This window comes from Sphaeramia orbicularis, chromosome 8 (assembly GCF_902148855.1).
Source record: "Sphaeramia orbicularis chromosome 8, fSphaOr1.1, whole genome shotgun sequence".
NCBI lineage: Eukaryota > Metazoa > Chordata > Actinopteri > Kurtiformes > Apogonidae > Sphaeramia > Sphaeramia orbicularis.
In genome coordinates this window covers 21,449,330-21,474,095 of record NC_043964.1, presented here as the reverse complement: position 1 = coordinate 21,474,095, position 24,766 = coordinate 21,449,330, and the positions used below count along the sequence as shown (strand labels likewise).

At 35.5% G+C, this 24,766-nt stretch overlaps 1 protein-coding gene across 3 annotated transcripts in view; it reads right to left on the bottom strand.

The window, feature by feature from the left end:
* Positions 1-3,405: 3,405 nt before the first annotated feature.
* Positions 3,406-24,766, bottom strand: part of dhx58 (DEXH (Asp-Glu-X-His) box polypeptide 58) — a 25,731-nt gene continuing 4,370 nt past the window's right edge. The window contains exons 4-15 of one of the 3 annotated variants that reach the window (XM_030141374.1): positions 23,863-23,959; positions 22,103-22,283; positions 20,825-21,029; positions 20,560-20,750; positions 18,440-18,553; positions 18,213-18,345; positions 16,042-16,227; positions 14,896-15,146; positions 14,498-14,809; positions 11,079-11,269; positions 10,891-10,990; positions 3,995-4,183 (exon numbers count right to left, since the gene is read on the bottom strand). In XM_030141374.1, coding sequence (XP_029997234.1) covers positions 3,995-4,183; positions 10,891-10,990; positions 11,079-11,269; positions 14,498-14,809; positions 14,896-15,146; positions 16,042-16,227; positions 18,213-18,345; positions 18,440-18,553; positions 20,560-20,750; positions 20,825-21,029; positions 22,103-22,279 — 2,049 coding nt within the window. In that variant the 5' untranslated portion in view covers positions 22,280-22,283; positions 23,863-23,959. Of the gene's footprint in view, positions 4,184-10,890; positions 10,991-11,078; positions 11,270-14,497; positions 14,810-14,895; positions 15,147-16,041; positions 16,228-18,212; positions 18,346-18,439; positions 18,554-20,559; positions 20,751-20,824; positions 21,030-22,102; positions 22,284-23,862; positions 24,343-24,766 lie in introns of those variants that run through there. The other 2 variants (XM_030141376.1, XM_030141377.1) reach the window with 2 other exon arrangements.

Here is a 24,766-nt window from a genome sequence, read left to right as displayed (position 1 = left end):
GTACATACCCCTCCTCGCTCCGACAAATCAACAACATACTGATTTTTATGAAGGACCCACAACATTTACCTTTCAGGGGGCCCACAATTACTAGCAGGGCCCCAGAACATGTATTTTAGAACATTAGAACATCACTTTTAGAACATTAAGTGCTGATCCAGACACTTGCTAACATACACATTAACACTTTGAACAGCATTACTCACATTAGTACCATTACTTCATAGTACCTAAGGCTACGTTCTGACAATTCGGATATTTTGGTGACATTCGATTTTTTTGTGTGCTCATTCATATTACAAATTAAATGCAACTTCTTTGAGCTGGGGCGCCGATAAGGGGGGGGGGGTAAACATGACAAATTCATGGGGCCCAATATTCGTTGGGGACCCATAGAGCAGTGGAGGGGGTCCAGTGGATATAGAAGTTGTGAAAAGTTTGTGTAAGATCCGTTGTATAAGAGAGGTGTCAAAGTCGGGAGGTGAACGTTGAAAGCATGTTAAAGCTGCAGGAGACTTTGGTGACTAATTTTTCATCAAATCTGTCAAACCTCAGTCATAACCTAAGTATCATGGGTCTGTAAGTCTTTCTGTCATTACTCACCTGAATCTCTTGCGTTACGATGAACAATTTCAAAGTGCCTTCCATCATAAACAAAACCATTTGTTTACAAACTGAGCCAGGAGGTCACTTGGGCATCTTCGGAATTTTGTCGTGACGGGCATTGTGGGAAACAGAGCGGCAGCTGCAACAGAAAAGATGCGGAAATGGCAGGAACTCCCGTCCCTCTATGCATATTCCTCCAGCCGTTTCCGCATTTCAGCCGTTTCTGCATCGTGTTTGTTGCTTTTTCATCCTGCCGCCACGTGGCTGCGCAAACCTTCGCTTCCCACAATGCACGTCGCAACAAAATTCCGAAGATGCCCGAGTTACCTCCAGGCTCTATTTGTAAACACATGGTTAGTTTGTGGTGGATGGCACTAAGTAATTGTTCACTGTGATACAAGAGATTCAGGTGAATAATCACGGACAGACTTACAGATTCATGATACTGAGGAAATGACTGAGGTTTGACAAATCTGATGAAAAACCTGGTCATGAAAGTCTCCCGCACCTATAAGTTTCGTTGTCATTTTCACAGTATTATAAGTGATGTTGGTTATGGTCTGCACCCCCTTATACATACCCCCCCCCCCGCCCCATGACATCTGAAATGTCTACGAACTCCAGATTTGTACAAACTGGAAGATTCGAACAAACCCATCATTTGTAAGAATCCTTGTGACCTTGGCATTAGCGCTTTTTTCTTGAAAATGACAACATCCGGTTTCAGAAACTAAAAAAAAAAAAAAAAAAAAAACTGGTGTTTTTGGTCTGTTTTTCCATTTCTGTCAGGTAGTAACTTTATTTTTTGTTATTAGAAAGAGAAAATGAATATCAAACCATTTTTTAAATTTGGCTTATCTGTTTTGACACTGAAAAAGAAAAACGCCTTGAATTTCAATTTTAATTCTTCTATTTTAACCCTTTCATGCATGACTTATGAGAACCTTAGGCAAGATTTTTTTCATGAGTGTTTTTATTCCCCCTTAGGCATGAAAAAACAATGTGATTGATTTTTTTTAATTTTTTTTTTTTTATGGAGTAACAAAAATGTCCATGCACTTAATTTTTGAAGTAAAGAAACGTGTGTTTAAAACCCAATATCAGAAAGTACAGAAGAGAATTAGGGCCACTGGAAAAAAATACTATAAACTAGGGTCCAATATGTATTTCTTATTATTATTATAAGGAAAAAGTCAGAATTCTGAGAAAAAAGTCAGAATTCGGAGGAAGAAGTTATAATTCTGAGATGAAATGTCAGAATTCTGAGGAAAAGGTCAGATTTCTGAAAAAAAGTCAGAATTCTGAGATTAGTCAGAATTCTGAAAAAAAAAAGTCAGAATTCTGAGAAAAACTTCAGAATTGTGAGTTTAAAGTCAGAATTCTGAAAAGAAAAAGTCTGAATTCAGAGTTTAAAGTCAGAATTCTGACTTTTTTCTCAGAATAATAAAAATATATATATTACACCTTTTTTATTTTCCAGTGGCCCTAATCCTCTTCTGTAAGAAAGTGATATGAAAACAATGAAATAAAAACAATTTTAATGCTGCTAATCTGATGTTTTCTCACATTTTAACATATTCTAATGCTACTTATTACTCATTTCATGGCGATAACGTGCAAAAAAACCTTTGTGTCTAACAAATAAGTGTTTTCCACTCAAACATGTTTGTGCAGATCAGGTTTATCTAGAACAGCAAAGGTGCAGTAATGGTATAAGTGTCAGTGTATGGGATGATGCATTAGTGTCCACTGTGGCTGATATGGAACTAAAACAAAATCCATGAATATACAAGAGAACAGCTGGAGAAGAACTGTCCACTGGAGTGACCACTGTGCATGAAAGGGTTAAAACAAAAACCAATTAACCACTAGTTTTTCTTTTGCTTCCGACAAGAAAATCCAATTACCAAAAAAACATACACTGACCCTGCTGCTGTCACTGTCTTATAATGTGTGTGGAAATGACCAAAAATAGTCACTTCCCTGATAAAGTACTAACAGTCAACAGTGCCGGTCTGAAATTGATGGTTTCCCTGCCAGTCCCTTTAGTTTCATAATCTAGGTTTGTTTTGGACAGCGTTCATTCCAGCTGAAGTTGTGCTACTGTATTTTATGCTTGAGTCATGAGAGTAAACACAGCAGCGAAAGAAAAAAAAAAAAAAGAACGAGTAGTTTCAGCACAAACTATCGCTGTAATTAGCTGCCTAAATCTGCTTTTTTCTGGTTTTGTTTTTAATTTAATCAAGCTGTGTGGTTCTAGGGGGAGAATTAAGTTATTATGCAATCGATGCGTCTTTGAAAAACAGTCCGTTAATGATTATTGTGAGTCTAATAAAACTCTCGCTCTATGTTGGAGTATTTGGATGGAGTTAAATGATCCAAACAGCAACAGATAGTGTCATATTGATCCGTCAGCCGATTTCAGATGGTGTGGTTTCAACAATCTTTACAGTCCATGCAATGCATCTGTCTATACCTACATAAAGAAACTAATTTAAATAATTCCTTTTTTTTTTTTTTTCTGAATCCTTCCACTGTGACCATCTCACACTGTGACAAATGAGATGTTCTGCTTTAGTAGCTGGGGGATTGAGTCTTGCATAAGGCGGCGTCAGCAAAGTTTTTCACATTTCCTCCTCTCCATCATTCTTATTTGCAGTGTTGGGATTCTGATGAATGCATTTGCTTACCAACGCTGACACCTAGTGGTCGATGAAAGCAAAATTAACACACAGATCTTTAACATTTAAGCCAGGATTTTTATTTTTTTAATTTAATCTCAGCTCTACATGTATGTTTTTTTTTTTTTAACAAAGCTCATGATTGTTGTAAAAAATGATAAAACGGAATTAAAAATGTTGCATCATCAACACATACCATGTTCATGTATGTCTATTCTGCAGACATAAACACACACATACAGTAGTTACTGTTGAATTTCATTTAAACGGATTAAAATGATTAAAAAAAAATAGCTTTAAAAAAGTGCATTAGAAAGCCTCTTCGCGACGATACACAAGGTTCGTGTTACAACGGTGCTCATTTTCTTTCAGTGCTCGACTTGAGAAGCAGGAGTGGAGATGCAAACAAAAACATGCGAAGGGAGTTAGGACCTTGGGCATAAACAAAGCTGTCATGCTAATTTCATGCATGATCGATGTGTAATGGGTTTTAGAAGACTACTGCCTCACCGGCCCTGCAGCCAATAAGTGATGGCAATGTGTGGAGTAACGTTTCCAAAGCATGTGTTCCTTTTTTTAGCGCCACAAAACCATGTAGTTTAACATTTCTAAATGAGTATAAACAAGAGATAGGAATAAAAAAAAAAAAAAAAAAAAAAAAAAAAGAAAAGTGACATGTGCTGTGCAAAGCGAACATCTCTGGTGTTTCAATCAAAGATGATGTCGGGGAAGTTGTCTTGGCAGTATTCTGCAAAGTCGAAATCCTCCACAGTGAAAGGAATATCCTTCCACTTCTTTAGGGTCATCCTGCCGTCGGGGGTCTGGAGGGCGAAGTTCTTAATGGCAATATTGGGCAGCAGGGCAATTTTCTTGTACTTCAGCTCAAATCCCCAGTTCTGTGGATTTACAGAGTAACACTTAGAAAGACGTCAATAATTACCAATGATTTTTTTTTTACGTGCAAGCTGATATCCTGGTTTTTAATCATATTTGACACATAATGTTTACATGATGTACAAATCATGTACAGCAGACCTGGGCAAAGTAAGGCCCGCAGGCCACATGCGACCCAATAGCTGACCCTGACCGGCCCGCATGAGGTCACTGGCAAATTAAAAGTCAATGCAAATATATGCCATGGTAATAGATGCAACCAATGCAACGGCACAGCTTTTATTTTGTAGGATCCGCTAAATTAGTGTTTTTTCACACATACTTTCCGTACTCAGCATAAAGCTTATGGTTATAATAAAGCTTATTGGTTTGTTGGTCAGTTTCAGCCCATTAAGATGTCAGCTAACAGCAAAAAAAGAAAGAAAGTTTGATTAAGAATGCAAAGATTTTAACAAGACATGGACTTCTAAGTATTTCTTCACTGAAGTCAGAAAAGGAACTGAGATATGCAAACAAACAAAGCTGCATTTATGGTTTTTAATGTAAAGTTAACATGGAGCTGGTTTTGCACATTTTCGGAAATGGTTTTGTGAATATTCATTAAATAGTTATATTCTGTGCTCCACATTTTCATTGTGTCATTGTACTGTTTCATTTACTGTTTTTATAGAGGTATACTGTATATTGAGCAGAGCTGCAAGTGCATTGATTCGGCCCTTAATAATTGTCAAAGATTCTCATGTGGCCCCATAAGAAAATTAATTGCCCACCCCTGATGTACAGGGTGGGGAAGCAAAATTTACAACATTTTGAGGCAGGGATTGAAAGACAGTGTATGACCAGTTAGTTTATTGAAAGTCATGAGAATTTATTTGCCACAAGAAAATGTACATAATAGAAAATGTTTTTATTCTATGTGTCCTCCTTCTTTCTCAATAACTGCCTTCACACGCTTCCTGAAACTTTTGCAAGTGTTCCTCAAATATTGGGGTGACAACTTCTCCCATTCTTCTTTAATAGTATCTTCCAGACTTTCTCGTAATAGTTTTGCTCATAGTCATTCTCTTCTTTCCATTATAAACAGTCTTTATGGACACTCCAGCTATTTTTGAAATCTCCTTTGGTGTGACGAGTGCATTCAGCAAATCACACACTCTTTGACGTTTGCTTTCCTGATTACTCAGGATGACATCAATATACAGGGTGGGGAAGCAAAATTTACAATGAACATTTAGTTGTTTTTTCTCAGCAGGCACTATGTCAATTGTTTTGAAACCAAACATATATTGATGTCATAATCATACCTAACACTATTATCCATACCTTTTCAGAAACTTTTGCCCATATGAGTAATCAGGAAAGCAAACGTCAAAGAGTGTGTGATTTGCTGAATGCACTCGTCACACCAAAGGAGATTTCAAAAATAGTTGGAGTGTCCATAAAGACTGTTTATAATGGAAAGAAGAGAATGACTATGAGCAAAACTATTACGAGAAAGTCTGGAAGATACTATTAAAGAAGAATGGGAGAAGTTGTCACGCGAATATTTGAGGAACATTTGTGCAAGTTTCAGGAAGCGTGTGAAGGCAGTTATTGAGAAAGAAGGAGGACACATAGAATAAAAACATTTTCTATTATGTAAATTTTCTTGTGGCAAATAAATTCTCATGACTTTCAATAAACTAATTGGTCATACACTGTCTTTCAATCCCTGCCTCAAAATATTGTAAATTTTGCTTCCCCACCCTGTACACTCTTTATGTGGATAAAGCCCCGTGTCTGACTATGAAATTATCTGAGAATACTAGAATATGCTGACTACAATAGGACTCAGGAAAAGGAAATAAATCATCGTTAGATAGGTAGGCAAACATTTTAAAATATGTTTGTAGTTATTTAGAATATTTGAATTTATTAAAGATTATAATGTAAATTGTGTCTCTTATCACATGTTTAAGGGCCCCCATTTATAAGCTGAGGACTGCTTCTGGGGGGTCCTATTACAAAATGGATCTTGTAAATCAGGGGTGTTAAACTCGTTTTAGTTCAGGGGCCACATTCAGCTAAATGTGATCTGCAGTGGGCCGAACCAGTAAAATTATAACATAATATAGAAATAATGTCAACTCCAAACTTTTCTCTGATTTAGAGCAAAAAAAGTAAATTTATATTATGAAAATTTTTACATCTACAAACTATCCTTTCAAAATATGTGAATAACATAAACAAACTGAATAAATAAGTGTAATTTAAACACTATTCTGCCTCAGTTTATCATTTACACATTATAACATACAGTATACATTATAGCTTACAGATCACAGTGGATCTACAAACACACAAAACATTTAATAACAGGCAGAATATTGGTAAAATAGAAAAAAAAAAAAAAACTCTTAAGGCATTTCAGGTTGTTCATATTTGTTCAGGTTATTCACATTTTTTGTGAAATTATACTTTTAGTGTAAATACATGAAAATATTTACATTTACAAAAATTTGGAGTTGTCATTATTTCTATGTTATTATGATAGTATTTTACTGGTCTGATCCACTTGAGATTGAATTGGTCTGAATGTGGAACCTGAACTAAAAGGATTGTTAATTTCTTTGTGTAATTTTTGCATTTCACAAATTCATCCCAAGGGCCGGACTGGACTCTTTGGCGGGCTGAATTTGGCCCCCGGGCCGCATGTTTGACACCTGTGTTGTAAATGAATTGTCAATTTTAACTGTTTGTCATAATTTTGTCCTAAATTGATTGATTGATGGAACAGTGAAATCTGGACACTCATATTAGGGTTGTACAAAATTCACAATTTCAGAATTTAATTCAATTCCATGACTGAATTTGAATCCACTCCACTGTACAGGAAGTGGAATTGAATTCACTGCAGTTCAGAGGAATTCATTCTTTTCACATATCAGTGAGAACGTGATACTTTTAACAAATATTTTTCTTCCAAATGGAAGTACAGACACTAATATTAAGCATACATTCACTTAATGTTGAGTAATTAGCAATATCTTCACTCCATAAATTGAAAGTTATTACAGTTTTTATGATCTGTTTTATAGAGTATGTTTTAAAGTTCATTTGTGGTAAAAAAAAAAAAAAAAAAAAAAAAAGAGAAAAAAAAGGCCTATTTACTATAATAAATTGTCGTGTACACAAAGTCCATACAATAATATCTGTATGAAATTCATGTTGTAATCATATGTAATATATACTGTAAAGCACAGGTGTCAAACATGCGGCCCAGGGGCCAAATCCGGCCCGCCAAAGGCTCCAGTCCGGCCCTTGGGATGAATTTATGAAATGCAAAAATTGCATTAAGATATGAACAATCCTTTTAGTTCAGGTTCCACATTCAGACCAATTCAATCTCAAGATGGTGGGACCAGTAAAATACTTTCATAATAACATATAAAAAATGACAATTCCAAATTTTTCTCTTTGTAAATATAAATATTTTCATGTATTTACACTAAAACAAAGTATAATTTCGCAAAAAATGTGAATAACCTGAACAAATATGAACAACCTGAAATGTCTTAAGAGAAGTAAGTACAATTTTAACAATTTTCTGTCTGTTATTAAATGTTTTGTGTGTTTGCAGATCTATTGTGATCTATAAGTTATAACGTACATGTGTAAATGATAAACTGAGGCATAATATTGTTAAAATTACACTTATTTTTTCAGTTTGTTCATGTTATTCACATCTTTTGAAAGGATAGTTTGTAGATGTAAACCTTGTCATAATGTAAATATTACTTTTTTCGCTCTAAAACATCAATAAAAGTTTGGAGTTGACATTATTTCTATATTATTATGTTATTATTTTACTGGTTCGGCCCATTTCAGATCAAATTTAGCTGAATGTGGCCCCTGAACTAAAATGAGTTTGACACCCCTGCTGTAAAGCTTCATTATTAAATACACCATACTTATGTATCATGAATTTCTTTGAATTTCACGGAATTCCAAGTCTACTTCCTGCAATTTGAATTGCCATTCCCCGTCCTGTTTGCAATCTTAATGCAAATTCAAGAACTGAATTGGAATTCTCATTGTCAATTCAGTTGTGAATTTTGTACAACCCTGACTCATGTCCCAGTTTTACACAATAAATACCAGAATCCCTGTCAGGTATAATACATTTGGTCATTACCAAAATCCAAAACATGCACCACAAGTGAGATGCATTCATTGCCATTGACATGTTTGTATTTTTGTCCATCATTCTATATACACCTATACGGGGATTCACAACGGTCAGAAACAAGGATAAGATGCACATTTTGAACAATATGTTTAAATAATTGCGCTAAAATGCAGATACTCAGCTTTTCCGTGATATCAGATGTGTCTTTTTTGACGTTTAGAGGTTTCTGCAGCACTGATTCAATAACAGAACTGATGTAGTTTGACAAATAGCAGTGGTTATAGACACGTGCTTGTTCAGGTGATGATATATTTTGTTGAAAAAAATCACTTGAAGCATATTATAAGCTTTGAGTACACTCTGAGCTTTTATGAACATCTGCTTTCTGATGCTTCTTCCATCTAAATTGCCAGGTATATTACATTTTTTCATTAGCGGAATCCAAAACATGCACCAGAAGTGAGATGCATTTATTTTCGATGACATGTTTGGTATTTTTGTTCGTTATTCGTCGCCTGTGCAGTGATTCACAAATGTCAAAAACCAGGAGAAGATGTTTCTATTCCTATCTGACTACTCCAGCTACAGTAAGATTATCCAGGTTACTGAAATGTGGACTGGTGTTTAAGTGTAGAACAAACATAAAAAGCCAGTGTATCTGTTAGAGGGGTACATCTGTGGAAGAATCTGGAGCAAAACTTCAAAATGTCTTCTTCAATTTGTGCATTTAAAAGGACAAATCCACTATAATAACAAAATATAGAACATTATAGAAGTACGCATAAAATAAGATATTATTGTAGTTAATTGGTTATCGTGATAAGAAGACATTATCATATTTACTGATCATTGTACTTAAAGTGCATATAAATATTATAGTTTATATTAAAAACGGTTGATTATGCAAATCTGATTGTGTATGAGGTGACTAAAAAGTGTATATGAATGGTTTGTACGGATGTTTTGTGTTATTGTAAAAAATATACAGAGGAAAACGTGTGTTAACAAAGCAAAGGAAGCGGATGTAGTTTGATTATTAGTTTGTAAAAAGGCGGTGGGAGTCAATAAGTTCTACTTCTTCTCACTCCTTTACGAGCGCAAAAATATGTATTTATTTATTTTTTGACCATGTTGTATGATTCTCTGTTATCTGATGACTCCAAATAAACTACTACTACTACAACTACTACTACTACGACTACTACAACTACTACCACGACTACTAATACTACGACTACTACTACTACAACTACTACTACGACTACTACTACTACTACCACCACTACTACTACTACTACTACGACTACTACTACTACTACCACCACCACTACTACTACTACTACTACTACTACTACTACTACTACTACTACTACTACTACGACTACTACTACTACAACCAGTACTACAACTACTAATACTACGACTACTACTACTACAACTACTACTACGATTACTACTACTACTACCACCACTACTACTACTACTACTACTACTACGACTACTACTACTACTACCACCACTACTACTACTACTACTACTACTACGACTACTACTACTACAACCAGTACTACAACTACTAATACTACGACTACTACTACTACAACTACTACGACTACTAATACTACGCCTACTACTACGTTTATGACTACTACTACTACTGCGACTACTACGATTACTACGTTTATGACAACTACTACTACTACTACGACTATTACTACTACGACTACTACTACTATGACTACTACGACTACTAATACTACAACTACTACTATGACAACTACTACTACTACGACGACTACTACAACTACGACTACTACTACCACTACGACTACTAATACTACAACTACTACTACGACTACTACAACTACTAATACTACGACAACTACTACCACCACTACTACTACTACTACTACTACTACTATGACTACTAATACTACAACTGCTACTACTACTACAACTACTACTACGACTACTACTACGACCACTACTACTACTACTACTCCGATCATGACTACTACTACGACTACTACTACTACGACTACTAATACTACAACTACTACGACTACTACTATGACTACTACTACTAAGACTACTACTACTATGACTACTACTACGACTACTACTACTACAACTACTACGTTTATGACTACTACTACTACGACTACTACTACTACTACGACTACTAATACTACAACTACTACGACTACTACAACTACTACTATGACTACTACGACTACTACTACTACGACTACTACTACTACTACTACTATGACTAATACGACTACTACGTTTACGACGACTACTACTACTATGACTACTACGAGTACTACATTTACGACTACTACTACTACTACGACTACTACTACTACTATGACTACTACGACTACTACGTTTATGACTACTAGTACTACTACGACTACTACTACTACTACTACATGGACAACACAAAGACAGGATACAGAAAAGCCCACCTTATCCAGGACTAATGTGCAGGTAAACACAGTCCACAGCAGGTTTATAAGTTCACATCTGACGCTGTACCTGGCCACAGTTGCCATTATTGCAGCTGATTGTACAGCCCGGCTCCCAGTCCTCAAAAGTCCTCTCCAAAACCACCTGCCCACCAGCCCTGTATTCCCTCCTGAGAACAAAAACATATCTGGGATTAGACCAGCAACGATGAAACACACATTTGCATTTGCTTTTATTTCCCCCAACATGTAACTCACTTAAAGTTTGGATTGATGTTGACAAAGTGCGCGTTGTCAACAAGTTTGATGTCGCTGCCTGAGGCGACGGGTTTGAAGCAGTTTCGACACAAGAACTGGATCCTGGATGCTGGGAAGCGACTCCTCTTCTGTAATTTATGACTTTCTGCAGCTTTAGTGCGAATAATGTCCTCCCTTTGAAGTTCCCTTATCTGGAGGAAAATAGGAATAACACAGAATACAAGGAAAATCAACCGTGAAACCAACCAAGTAAATTAAAGTCAGAATTAATTTGTTTGATTTCATATGTAATAACTTCACTTTGTACTTTATATGTGATGATATTTCAGGTATGGTCGAGTTAATTATTTGTGTTAATATTTTAATTTGTATTTGAGCCAAGTATATCCAACCAAAATGATGGGATGTTAATTCTGGATTCATGTTTATTTTCCTTTCCTTTGTTAGAAAACGTGACAAAACAACCGAAATAATCTTAAAACACTGAAAACATTAAATGATGGAAGTGGATATAAGACACATTTGTTTCTCTTCTGCCCTAAAAGACATACTGTTGAGTTTAGAATTTCCTTAGAATCACAAACAGATTGCCCAGAGTTCCTTGCTCACCATTCCTTGAATTTTTACAATATGTTTAAATAATTCAGGTAAAATGCCGTTTGTCAGTATTTCATGGTCATCAGATATGACCCATTTGGACGTTCAGAGGTTCTGTAGTCAACATGGAGACACCGTCACCTTCTGCAACATTGATTCACCACTAAAAACTATGTAGTTTTACACTTGGTTTTTTGTTCAGTTAATGATATATTTTGTCAAAAAAGTCACTATTTCTTTAGTTTTCTCTGTTCTGATAAAATAACCTTTGAATTTACTCTGAGGTTTTATAAACATCTACATGATCACTAGATTGAATAAAGGAAAATAACTGATTTTCACTGAAAAATACAGAGGATAAAACAAAAAATAGTGATAAATCACCTAAAAAAGGTTAGACCAGTGGTTCCTAACCTTTTCTGGCTTGTGACCCCATTTTAACATCACAAATTTCAGGCGACCCTAGACATTCAAAACAGAGACTTTTTATTTGCTAAAATTAATTTGTTTTTGATCATATAATAGTTTTCTAAACTATGTTGCATATAAACGTTAATTTTAGACAACATTTAGACTATATAATGTAAATTTTTATTAGTAAGTTTTAATTTTTTAAAAAATAAATTATTAGAAATTTCAGGCGACCCCAGATATTCAAAATGGAGACTTTTTTTGGGGGCTAAAATTAACTTGTTTCTGATCATATAATAGTTTGCTATACTATGTTGCAAATAAATGTTAATTTTAGGCAACATTTAGGCTACATAATGTAAATTTTTATTAGTAAGTTTTCATTTTTAAAATTTTTTTCTTTATAAATTATTAGAAATTTCAGGCGACCCCAGACATTCAAAACAGACATTTTCTTTTGGCTAAAATTCATTTGTTTTTGAACATGTAATAGTTTGCTATACCATGTTGCAAATAAACATTAATTTTAGGCAACATTTAGGCTATATAATGTAAATTTTTATTAGTAAGTTTTCATTTTTTATCAATTACTAGAAATTTCAGGCGACCCCATGTGGGGTCCCGACCCCACGGTTGAAAAACACTGGGTTAGACGTTGAGGAAAAATTAATTTGGAAGTCACCACAAACATATTTCTAGGTCTTAAAGTATTAATGGAAAGCAAAAAGACAACTACTATTTAAAAGATTCAGTACAGAATTGAAAGTGTATATTGTCTTGGGTGTGTTTAAACAAATTAAAGGAAAACCATAATCTACCAATAAGATGCCATTTAACACTAAACACAAGTTTCTGCAACACTGACTCAATCACAGAACTGATGTACATTAACAAATGGCAGTGGTTGTTATCAGTTAATGATCTATTTTTTTTTTTAAAAAGTCCCTTTTAACATATAATAATCTTTGAGTACACTCTGTGCTTTTCTGAATGTCTGCCTTCATTGTCATCATTCATTTATCCCTATAGTGGTGATACTGTTTATCATATAGATACATAGATGGTAGAGGTTCCTATTATTGGTATTAACAGCAGTAACTGTAGTAATACTAACAATTATGGACATTTTGTTCTAGCTATTGCTAATTATACTACCAACAGTTGTTTTCATTTTAAACAGTTCTAGTTCAGTTCTATATGTAAAGTGTCGTGAGATTACTTTTGTTATGACGTGACGCTATATAAATCTGCTAAAATTTACTTAGGGGGTCAAATGAGTGGCCATATAAAAAAAAAAAAAATGTTGTAAGAAATGCATAGAACTGTGTTGAAATAATGCTAATACATTTGTGCACAGACTACTGATATTATTTGACAGTGGAAGTTATATTTTCAGAAATATTGGATTTTGAATAGCACGTGTATGTGAAAACTTTTGCTGGTGGACGGACGTGACATTACCCATGATGCTCTGGTCAGTACCAGTACTTTATTAGGAATAAACTTATATACTTACTATTGCTAATTCTCCTCTTACTCATAAATGTTAGTATTGTGGATCTAAAACAATAACAGCTGACACAAAAACACAAAATGTGTCAGTGGACGGATGTGACATGGTTGTTACAGATCCCATCATACTGATGCTCGGCAGCCATGTCACCGTTTCCACAAATGATCCCTGTGCAAAAACTAGGATCAGAATTATTTATTGTATATTTTATCATCATACTAAAGAGTAAATAACAATATAGAATTGTTATTTCTTTATAAAAATGCTTATTATTAGAAAACTGTTGATTTCAAAAGTGACGTGTGACATTCTTAATGTATGTATTGGCGTAACATAAGCAGGATGGATCAGCACCATACTCCATATTGCAACCTGTAAAAATAAAACATGTGATATGTAGTATAGAATCTTGGAAGAAAAATTGGGGAATCTAAAAGAATAGAATTTTTGTTTTTCAGGTCAATTCAGTAATATAACTTGGCCATATGTGACATGAAAATATAGCATTAATTGTGATGAAATTGGACATTTTTGAGCTGAAAACATAGTTCATATGACCATCAACATGTTGCAACAGAACTGAAATCCTGTAAATTTGCATAACTTGCATTTACCAACACAAAGTTCCTTTGGGGATTCACTTATATTGATTTATTATGCACAAAGACATAAATAAGACCTCTAAACAAATTTTAGCCGAAATACATATGAGCTGGTTTGTATGGTCAGCAAATTAAATGGCAAAATAGTGAATTCAATTACTGCTTTTCACTGAAAAATGCAAAAAGCAGAGAATAGCATTACAATAAATAAGAAAAATTACAGAAAAATTCTTGCAGAAGTTGCCATAAAAATAGTTGTAAGTCTTTAGGTATTAAGCCGTGCATTCGAAACTCACCCTAATGTGAAACTGCCGAGGACTCATTTCCTGGACCTTGGCGATGGCTTTTCCGGTCAGTTCCTCCAGATACTCATTGATGTGCTCCCGACGCTCTTCCCGTCCACCTCTCTCTGCAACCACTGAATACACGCTGTCCTGTGCTCGGGCGCGTCCACTGGCCTGCTGCTGAGCGATCTCATTTGTAAGCAGACCGTAACGTACCACCAGATTGCATTCGGGGATGTCGAGGCCTTCTTCAGCCACACTGGTGGAGATTAGCAGGTTCAGAGCACCTTCGCGGAAATTGCGGATAGTCTCTCCCTGTTCATGCTGAAAGGAAAGGGAAATGACACACACAAACGACCGTCAGAGGCTGTGAGTGACACGGTTTAGACGTCAAAAGACGGTCAACACACCTGAGTCATGTACGTGATGCCGTTCCCAGCCCCGGTCAGGATGGCCGCCTTGATCCCAGCTGTCTGTAAAACTCTGTTGTTGCTGATCCAGTCGTGCAGACAGTGGACGCTTTTACGTGTTTTACTGAAGAGGATCCCCCTTGATTTAACACCAGCATCGAACTGGTTGAGAAGTGTGGTCTGTAGTTTGGCCATTTTTGGATTCTCAAACCGAGAGTCTAACGCCAGTTTCCTTAGCTCCACCTGATTCTCTGTGTACAAGAGAAAGAAAGAACATTGGTGAGTGATGGAGTGAATGATGGAGTGAGTGATGGACTGTGATGGATGGAGTGATGGAGTGTTGGATTGTGATGGAGTGATGGATGGAGTGATGGACTGTGATAAGTGAATGATGGATGGAGTGATGGATGACTGTATATATGAATAAATGGATGGATGGATGGATGGATGGAAGACTATATGTATGAATAAATGTATGTATGGATGGATGAATGAATGGATAATTGGATGGATGATTGACTGAATGAAGGAAGGAAGGAAGGAAGGAAGGAAGGAAGGAAGGAAGGGAGGAAGGAAGGAAGACTGGATGGATGGATGGATGGATGGATGGAAAACTGTATGTATGAATAAATGGATGAATGAATGGATGGATGGATGGATGGATGACTAAATGAATGGATGGATGGAAGGAAGACTATGTATGAATAAATGGATGAATGGATGGATGGAAGACTGTATGTATGAATAAATGGATGAATGAATGGATGGATGGATGGATGGATGGATGGATGGATGGATGACTAAATGAATGGATGGATGGATGGAAGGAAGACTATGTATGAATAAATGGATGAATGGATGGATGGAAGACTGTATGTATGAATAAATGTATGTGTGGATGAATTAATGGAAGGATGGATGGATGAATGAATGCATGAATGAATGGATGGATGGATCAAACTATTGATCCCACATGGGGAAATTCACAGCATAAACTGCACGAAGATGTGCAAAAAAAACAAATAATCCAAAAAAATAATGACAGTACCAGGTAATAACAGGCATATATCCAGTGATCTTCAGGAGTTCTTCCAAGCAGAGCAGAACAAACCTAAATTGTGTAAAATCAGGTTCTAATGTTCTTACCCTGGAAAAGTCCCACCAGATAGTAGTCTGTTCCATCGATAGCTTTGAGGCCCTTCAGGCTGTAGTAATCCTCCAGGGAGCTGTATGCGTCCATCATTCTCAGAGTGTCATTGATGAGCAGAGCGTCGTTGTACTGTCTCAGATGGAGGGCACACTGAGCCAGCACTCTGTTATCGTCTCTGACCCCTGAGTCAGAAAAAAAAAACACTAATTATAGACCCATGGAAAAGGAAAGGATCTGACTTTGATCTGCATTTTATTTCCCATTTGCCAAGTGTTAGTGTTAGAGGTGGACATAGAATAGAATAGAATAGAATAGAATAGAATAGAATAGAATAGAATAGAATAGAATAGAATAGAACCAGACCAGACCAGACCAGAATAGAACAGAATAGAATAGAACCAGACCAGAATAGAACAGAATAGAATAGAACCAGACCAGAATAGAACAGAATAGAACCAGACCAGAATAGAACAGAATAGAATAGAACCAGACCAGAATAGAATAGAACAGAACAGAATAGAATAGAACCAGACCAGAATAGAACAGAATAGAATAGAACCAGACCAGAATAGAATAGAACAGAATAGAATAGAACCAGACCAGACCAGACCAGAATAGAATAGAACCAGACGAGACCAGACCAGAATAGAACAGAAAAGAATAGAACCAGACCAGAATAGAATAGAACAGAATAGAACCAGACCAGAATAGAATAGAACAGAATAGAATAGAACCAGACCAGACCAGACTAGAATAGAACCAGACCAGACAAGAGTAGAATCAGACCAGAATAGAACAGAACCAGACCAGAATAGAATAGAATAGAATAGAATAGAATAAAATACAACCAGATCAGAACAGAACAGAATCAAACCAGACCAGAATAGAATACAACCAGAATAGAATAGAACCAGAGCAGAATAGAACAGAATAGAATAGAACCAGACCAGAATAGAATAGAATAGAACCAGAACAGAACAGAATAGAACCAGAGCAGAATAGAATAGAATAGAATAGAACCAGACAGGACTAGAATTGAACAGAATCAGACCAGACCAGAATAGAACAGAATAGAATAGAACCAGACCAGAATAGAATCAGACCAGACCAGACCAGAATAGAACATAATAGAATAGAACCAGACCAGACCAGAATAGAACAGAATAGAATAGAACCAGACCAGACCAGACCAGAATAGAATAGAACCAGAACACAACAGAATAGAACCAGACCAGAATAGAACAGAATAGAACCAGACCAGAATAGAACAGAATAGAATAGAACCAGACCAGAATAGAACAGAATAGAACCAGACCAGAATAGAACAGAATAGAACCAGACCAGAATAGAATAAAATAGAATCAGACCAGACCAGAATAGAATAGAACCAGAACAGAACAGAACAGAATAGAATAGAACCAGACCAGACTAGAATAGAACAGAATCAAATAGAAGCAGACCAGACCAGAATAGAACAGAACCAGACCAGAATAGAACAGAAAAGAATAGAATCAGACCAGAATAGAACAGAAAAGAATAGAACAGCATAGAACCAGAACAGAATAGAACCAGACCAGAATAGGACAGAAAAGAATAGATTAGAACCAGACCAGAATAGAACAGAATAGAATAGAATAGAACCAGACCAGAATAGAACAGAAAAGAATAGAATAGAACCAGACCAGAATAGAATAGAATAGAACCAGACCAGACCAGAATAGAAAAGAATAGAATAGAACCAGACCAGAATAGAACAGAATAGAATAGAATAGAACAGAATCAGACCAGACCAGAATAGAATAGAATAGAACCAGACCAGACCAGAATAGAACAGAACAGAATAGAACCAGACCAGAATAGAATAGAATAGAATAGAATAGAACAGAACCAGACCAGACCAGAATAGAATAGAACCAGACCATGATAGAACAGAATAGAATAGGACCAGACCAGAATAGAACCAGACCAGACTAGAATACATAACAATACAATACGATAGAAAATAAAATAAAGTTCACATGTTCAAGATTTTACTGTAAAAACTGATTCAGGAAAACCTCTAATTACATACTGATGTCAAAGGAAATCATTTGTTTTGCCTTTGGCTGTCAGAAAATCAGGTGTGTTGTCATTGTCAACGACAGCCTGCCATTAACTCTGCTCTCACCCCTCTGTTCCAGAACCACCACGTCCGCCTCATACTCTTGTGTTCCGAACTGTCGCGGTTTGAAGTCTGGAGGTAGGTTCATGAACTCATGGATCTGCTCCATCATCCACTTCAGATGCTCTCCAAATGGATCCTAAAATAAACAAACACTTGAGCTCAGGCCTACATATGTTACCGACTGTCCCAGAAGGATTTATTTAGAATTACAAACCTCTATGAAGTCTTACCTCGTTCCTTTTATCCACAATGTCAAATGATTTTTTAGGTCTGGGCACTTTCTGCTTCAGTTCTGGGACATAATTTTTTGTGGAAACTATGGAAGAGTCCAGGTTGGCACAAATCTGAGACAGAGGAAACAAAATTATAGGAAATTAGACAAAACACCAGTGGCTTTAGGGACTTCCTGTGAATCCCAAAGGCCAAAAAGCCCACATGTTCAAGATACATGAATCTGTTTCCTGTGTTTTGACTCCCTCTTCCATCTTTGATTTTGGGTGAGATATCAGATGATTTGATAATTTACTAAAATTACACAAGGCGAGGAGTTTAGAGGGAAAAATAACCATTTGGTGGAGCTGTTAACAACTAATACACACAGCAAATGTCAGCTTGACTACACTCTACTTTTTGTAAAATGATAGACAACAAAACTTGGAAATGGCTGGTTTAATCTTCATCCACTGGGTCAAATCTTCATCTGAACAGTAAGTAAAAACCTCCTTACTAATCCCAATTTAAAATAATCTTGATGAGGCATGTGGACATCCAAGAGTATATTAAAGAGTATGATTTATTTGACAGCGCAAAATGTCATGTGCATTTGTAGATCCACTGTTTGTTGAAATGTACATGTGGAAACAATAAGCCGAGTCATAACATTGTTAAAATTGCAATTATTTTTCTTCATAAATTTCAGTTTTTTCATGGTTCTTCATGCTATTCATTTTTTACAGGATACTTGGAGATGTAAACGTTTTCATGATGTAATTTTACTTTTTTCACTTTAAAACAGGGAAAAGTTTGTAGTTTTGATTATTTATAGGTTATTATTAGGGGTGTTAGAAAATATTGGTTCTGCAATATATCGCGATATTTCATTTCACAATACTGTATCGATATTAAAAAGTACTGTATTGATATTTTTAGGTATTTATTCAAATGCAGATATTGCAGAGGTTAATTTTAGTTCTTTGTTTTTCTTTTTTGTTTATATTTGATGTTGTGACAATAGTTCTGAACTAATAGAATATGAACATTTGAACAGGATCTTAAACTGTGATGTCTGTAAAACATTATTTAAGTTTTAATAGAGGAATATTTTGTGATATAACATTAGATCCTGTTCTGATCAAATAAAACTATGTTTAGTATTTGTGCATATTTCTGGTGTAATTTAATTCTTCCAGGAGATAATCTTTTAAAAAAGAAACAAAACCAAATAAAAAAATTGGCTTTTTAACAGTTTCATGATATATCGTGATATATGGTAGCATGATCCTAGTATCGTGATTTGTATCATATCGCCAGATTCTTGCCAATACACACCCCTAGTTATTATGTTATTTTACTGCTCTAGTCCACTTCACATCATATTAGGAGGATGTGACACTAAAATGAGTTTGACACCCCTGGTTTAAAGAGTAAAAAATAGGACCAAGGGTCCTGTAGTCCAACAGCATATTTAAAGACACTGACATTTGTTTGAACTTTCAAGGTCACTCAAGGTCAAAGGTCATGGCACCAAATGAAAGCCCATACGTGACTTCCTATCTATTGTCAATAGTAATTATATCAATACCATCAACTGTTTAAGTTATAGTACTTTGAAAGGTGTCCCATTATAAACCAATGGAGACTTTTACTCTGTTGGGCCTCTGTAAACTTGATTTGATTTGAATTGATTTGATTTGAATTGATAAAGCACTTTGTAACTCTGTCTGTGAAAAGTGCGCTATAAATAAAATAAAATAAAATTTTACAATTTCAAAAATTCATAACAAATTCAAAAATCAATGTTTCTCAATTCTTTGAACAGACTTGGTAGATCTCGCCCCAAGAAACCTCTGCTAAGAATTTCAATTGATTGTGGCTGACGGTTTTGGAGAAGAAGTTTCTAGAAATCTGGACATAGATGACTTAGGGTTTGACCTTTCAAGGTCACTCAAGGTCAAAGGCCAAGGCACCAAATAAAAGCCCATATGTGACTTCCTATCTATTACCAATAGTAATTATAGCAATATCTTCAACTGTTTTCAAGTTAGAGCACTTTGAAATGTGTCCCATTATAAACCACTGGGTAAAAGTATGCACTTTCACTGCTGCCAAAGGGGAGTGTGTTGCTTCTGACCTGCAGGACGTGTTCCACAGCATTCTCCAGAGTCTTTGCACCTCCCGTCCCTGGTGACGCTGTCAGACCTAAGATCTGTGGAAGTGGTCCTTGTTCTCCTAGCCTCTTCTCCACATAACACCTCATAATCTTGTTGTAGACGGACTCCTTATGTGTGTGGTGGCACTCATCAATAATCAGCAGAGTAATGTCTGAAAGGAACCATGAACCAGTCAGAGTATGGTGTGTGTTTGGGCCCAGATGAACTGAACCTGATGGTACCTACCTGACAGTTCAACGTGTCTGGATTCCTCTGGGTTTATCAAAGCATTATACAGGATCTGAGCGGTGCAGATGACCAGGTGTGAATCCCGCACCACATTCCCAAAGAAATCCTTCTCGTCAGACTCTCCGCTGACTGGCACTAGTTTGTAGTCTCGGCCCAGGTGAGGGTCGAACTCTTTGGTGAAATGTTGATCCACAAGGTGAACCTACAGCACACAATGAAAAAAAAAAAAATACTGCTGCTTATGCTTTAACCTCCTAAGACCCAGCTATGGGTTTTCTGTTCACATTTGTGGACAAGAGTTTCACAACTTTATACAAAAAAAAGAAAAGAAAACGATCCACCACAAAAGAGATTCCATAAAAATTTTCAAAACTGCATCTGAAAAAACTGTTGCATCATGATGTTTCCAATATAGGCACTTATTTAATAAAAAACAAAAAAAGCTTGTACTTTGCTGACATTTCCGGGGTCTTAGGAGGTTAAACATGTGATAACAGTGTAGAATGTATTCATATAATGTATTATATTATATGATTATAAATAATGTAATATAATGTGCATTATTATACAATGTATGCATTATAATTTAATGTTACATCATTGTAGTATGTATTTATATATAATGTATTAAAGAATGTATATAATGTTTATTATATGATTATAAACACAGCATTAAAATGTATATTATACAACGTAAACAATTATGTTATAATGTTATACCATTATAGAACGTATGAATATATAATGTATGATTATACAATGTATATAATGTGTATTACATCATATGATTATAAATAATGTATTATAATGTGCATTATTACACAATGTAAACCTTTTTTTTTTTTTGTCATGTTGTTATATCCAATCCAACTTTATTTATAAAGCACTTTAAAACAACTGCAGTGGACCAAAGTGCTGTACAGAAGAATAATTAAAACCAAAATAGAAGAATAAAATACAGAATAGATTTAAAGACATAGAAACTGTACAAAAAGGAAAAAGTGCTATACAGAAGAATAAATAAAACCAAATAAAAGAATAAAATGCAAGATAGGTTAAAAAGCCACACAATTAAAAACAACAAAATAAATAAAATAGATAAATAAGAATAATAAACCACTACCAAATAAAAACAATAGAATAAAGATAGTACCTTCAAACATCTCACATGGTTTATATGGGGGCAGGTCTTTTAGTTTTTCTTTGCTGTTATTGGTTTTCAATTCAAACTAAAACAAAAAAACCAACAGGCATAACTGGTGTTTTTTTCTGTACCTTGTTCACCAGGACCACCACCTTTGCATTTTCTGTGGTCTCCAGGTGTTTTTTGGCCACATACACAGCTGCACGGGTCTTTCCGCCTCCGGTCGGCAGCCAAATAATGATGTTTTCCCCACAGAGAGCCCTTTGAACCACTTCCTCCTGGTACACGTACAGTCCAAAATCGGCCATGATCCTGTGCAGACACATCAGAACCACACAGAACGCACAGACTGTTAAAAAACCTGCATTTGGATTCATCTGATAAGTGACAGAAAACTACCTCTCTGCATGTTTTTATTAATATTTTTGTCATTTTACACTGTAGAAAAGTGGTTTGAATACTTCAGTGAATAGGAGAATCTCATCTTTCTGTTACACCCATCATTAACACACAATCTAAATATTATGTGCTTAGTAAATATTTAACTGGCAAAAAAAAAAAAAAAAGTTGAAATGCTCCTTTCTCATTTGCACATACCCGCTGAAGCTTAACATGAAATATGAAGTCATTATTCTGCCTCCTTTGAGATTTGAGACATTTGGTAAAAAAACAGAAAGACAACATATATGCTCAATTTTTTTTTTAATACAACACTTCATTTTAGACATGTTTTCTACATTTACTTATTTTTAAATTATATATCACACCCTATTTATGAAGCTAAGACTTGGGTATACTTCTATCAAGCACCAAGTAATTTATCTGCGTAAGTGAAGGTATGAAAATCTTCACAAATTTTCACAATTTGGGCTGAAATATTTCTTTCTACAATGTTCTAGGACAAAAATAGGCTAAAGCTGAGATTGTAATGACATTTTTGCTATTACACTTCACCTTAAAAAGGTGAATTTAACCCATAAAGACCCAGTGCTGCTTTTATGTCAGTTCCCAAATGAATTTTTCTCTATATTTAACCTTTCTTAAGTGGCTTATCACTATTTATTCTAACATTATCCTCTATATTTTGCATTGTTTCAGTGTAAATCAAGTATTTTCCTGTATTTAATTGACTGATTATGCAGATGTTCATTAAAGCTCAGAGTAAAATTGAGGGTTATTATATCAAAAACAGAAAAAAAGTGACTTTTTCATCAAAATATATCATTAACTGAATATAAAACAAGTGTCTCCATACACTGTCATTTGCTAAACTCCATGGGTTTTACTGGTGAATCAATGTTGTAGAAGATGATGGTGTTTCCACGTTCATTACGGAGTCTCTGAACGTCCAAATGGGTCATAACTGATGACCATGAAAAGACGACAAACTGTATTTTACACCAATTATTTGTGTGTATTGATAGGATTAGTGGATCAAAAGTTATTAAACATTTTACAAAAGTAGATGGTTTTGTTCGTTTGAGTCTTTATGGGTTAAGGAAGTATGTCAAACCCGAGATAGTCCTGAAATTTTTGATATAAAACACCATAAAGGGCCAGTGCTACTTTTATGCCAGTTCCCAAATGAATTTTTCTCATATTTAGCCCTTTATAAGTAATTTATCTCCATTTATTCTAACATTTTTTATTTCCATTTTGCATTTTTTCAGGGTAAATCATGTATTTCCTGTATTTAATTCACATCACAGTGGATGATTTTGTTTGTTTGGGTCTTTATGGGTTAAGGAAGTATGTCAAACCTGAGAAAATACACTTACACACGAGTGGGTTAAAGTGCAAAAACACAACAAAGAACTATGGGTGAGATTATGTAAGTTTGCTGAGTAAATGTCAATATATGTATGAGCTGAATGAGCTTTTCTGAACTCACCAGTCAGCTGTGATGGAGTGTGTGGTCCCGGCAGCTTCTTCTTGTCCACTGACACAGAAAACCTCAGTGCTGGGCTTTTAAATGCTGTTGTGATCAGCTGTGGAAGGAAATCGAAAGCAAAAACCCATGAATTCAGAGCAGGGGCTCCACTGAGGGAGGCTCTGGTGCAGCAACACCACCTGCTCCTCATGCAGTGACAGAAGAAAACATGTCATTTACAACTGTTTTACACAACAGCCATAGAAAAACCTGCAGTAAAACCCCAGTATAGGTGACTTAGACATCTTCAGCATTCATGTACTTTGTTTTTGTGAACAGCTGAGGTGTTTTCCTGAGGCTGTGAAAAAAGCTTCTCCGTTTTCATGCATGTACCTTGGCAGGGCCCTATCAGTTGATCTACATTACATCAGGAAAACGAAACTTACTGCCAGGGTTAATGCACTGAAACCCTGTGGATGTTTAAACCAAAACTTCCAGGTACTTATTAAGACCTCTGGTGATTTAATTACTTATTATGGGATTAAAGTGGTGACAGATACAGAAAGTACCGAGCTGGGATTGAGTAATCATTCTAATAAAAAAAAACCCTAAACAACTGTAACAAGTATTTTGAGTATTTTTTCCTGAGACCCATGTATGGGTTTTATAGAGTTTCACACACAAATCTGTCCACTGCAAAGGACATTCAATAAAAAAGAATTCAAAATGTATCTGAAAAAGTGAATTTTTCCATGCAAAAAGCAGAAACTTGCACTGTTCTGGGTCTCTCAGGAGGTTAAAGTCATGGGGGGGGGGTGTTCTTTTCTTTTTTTTCCCCCCTTCATCTTCTTGCTATACTAGGGGTGTCAAACTCATTTTAGTTCAGGGGCCACATTCAGCCTAATATGATGTCAAGTGGGCTGGA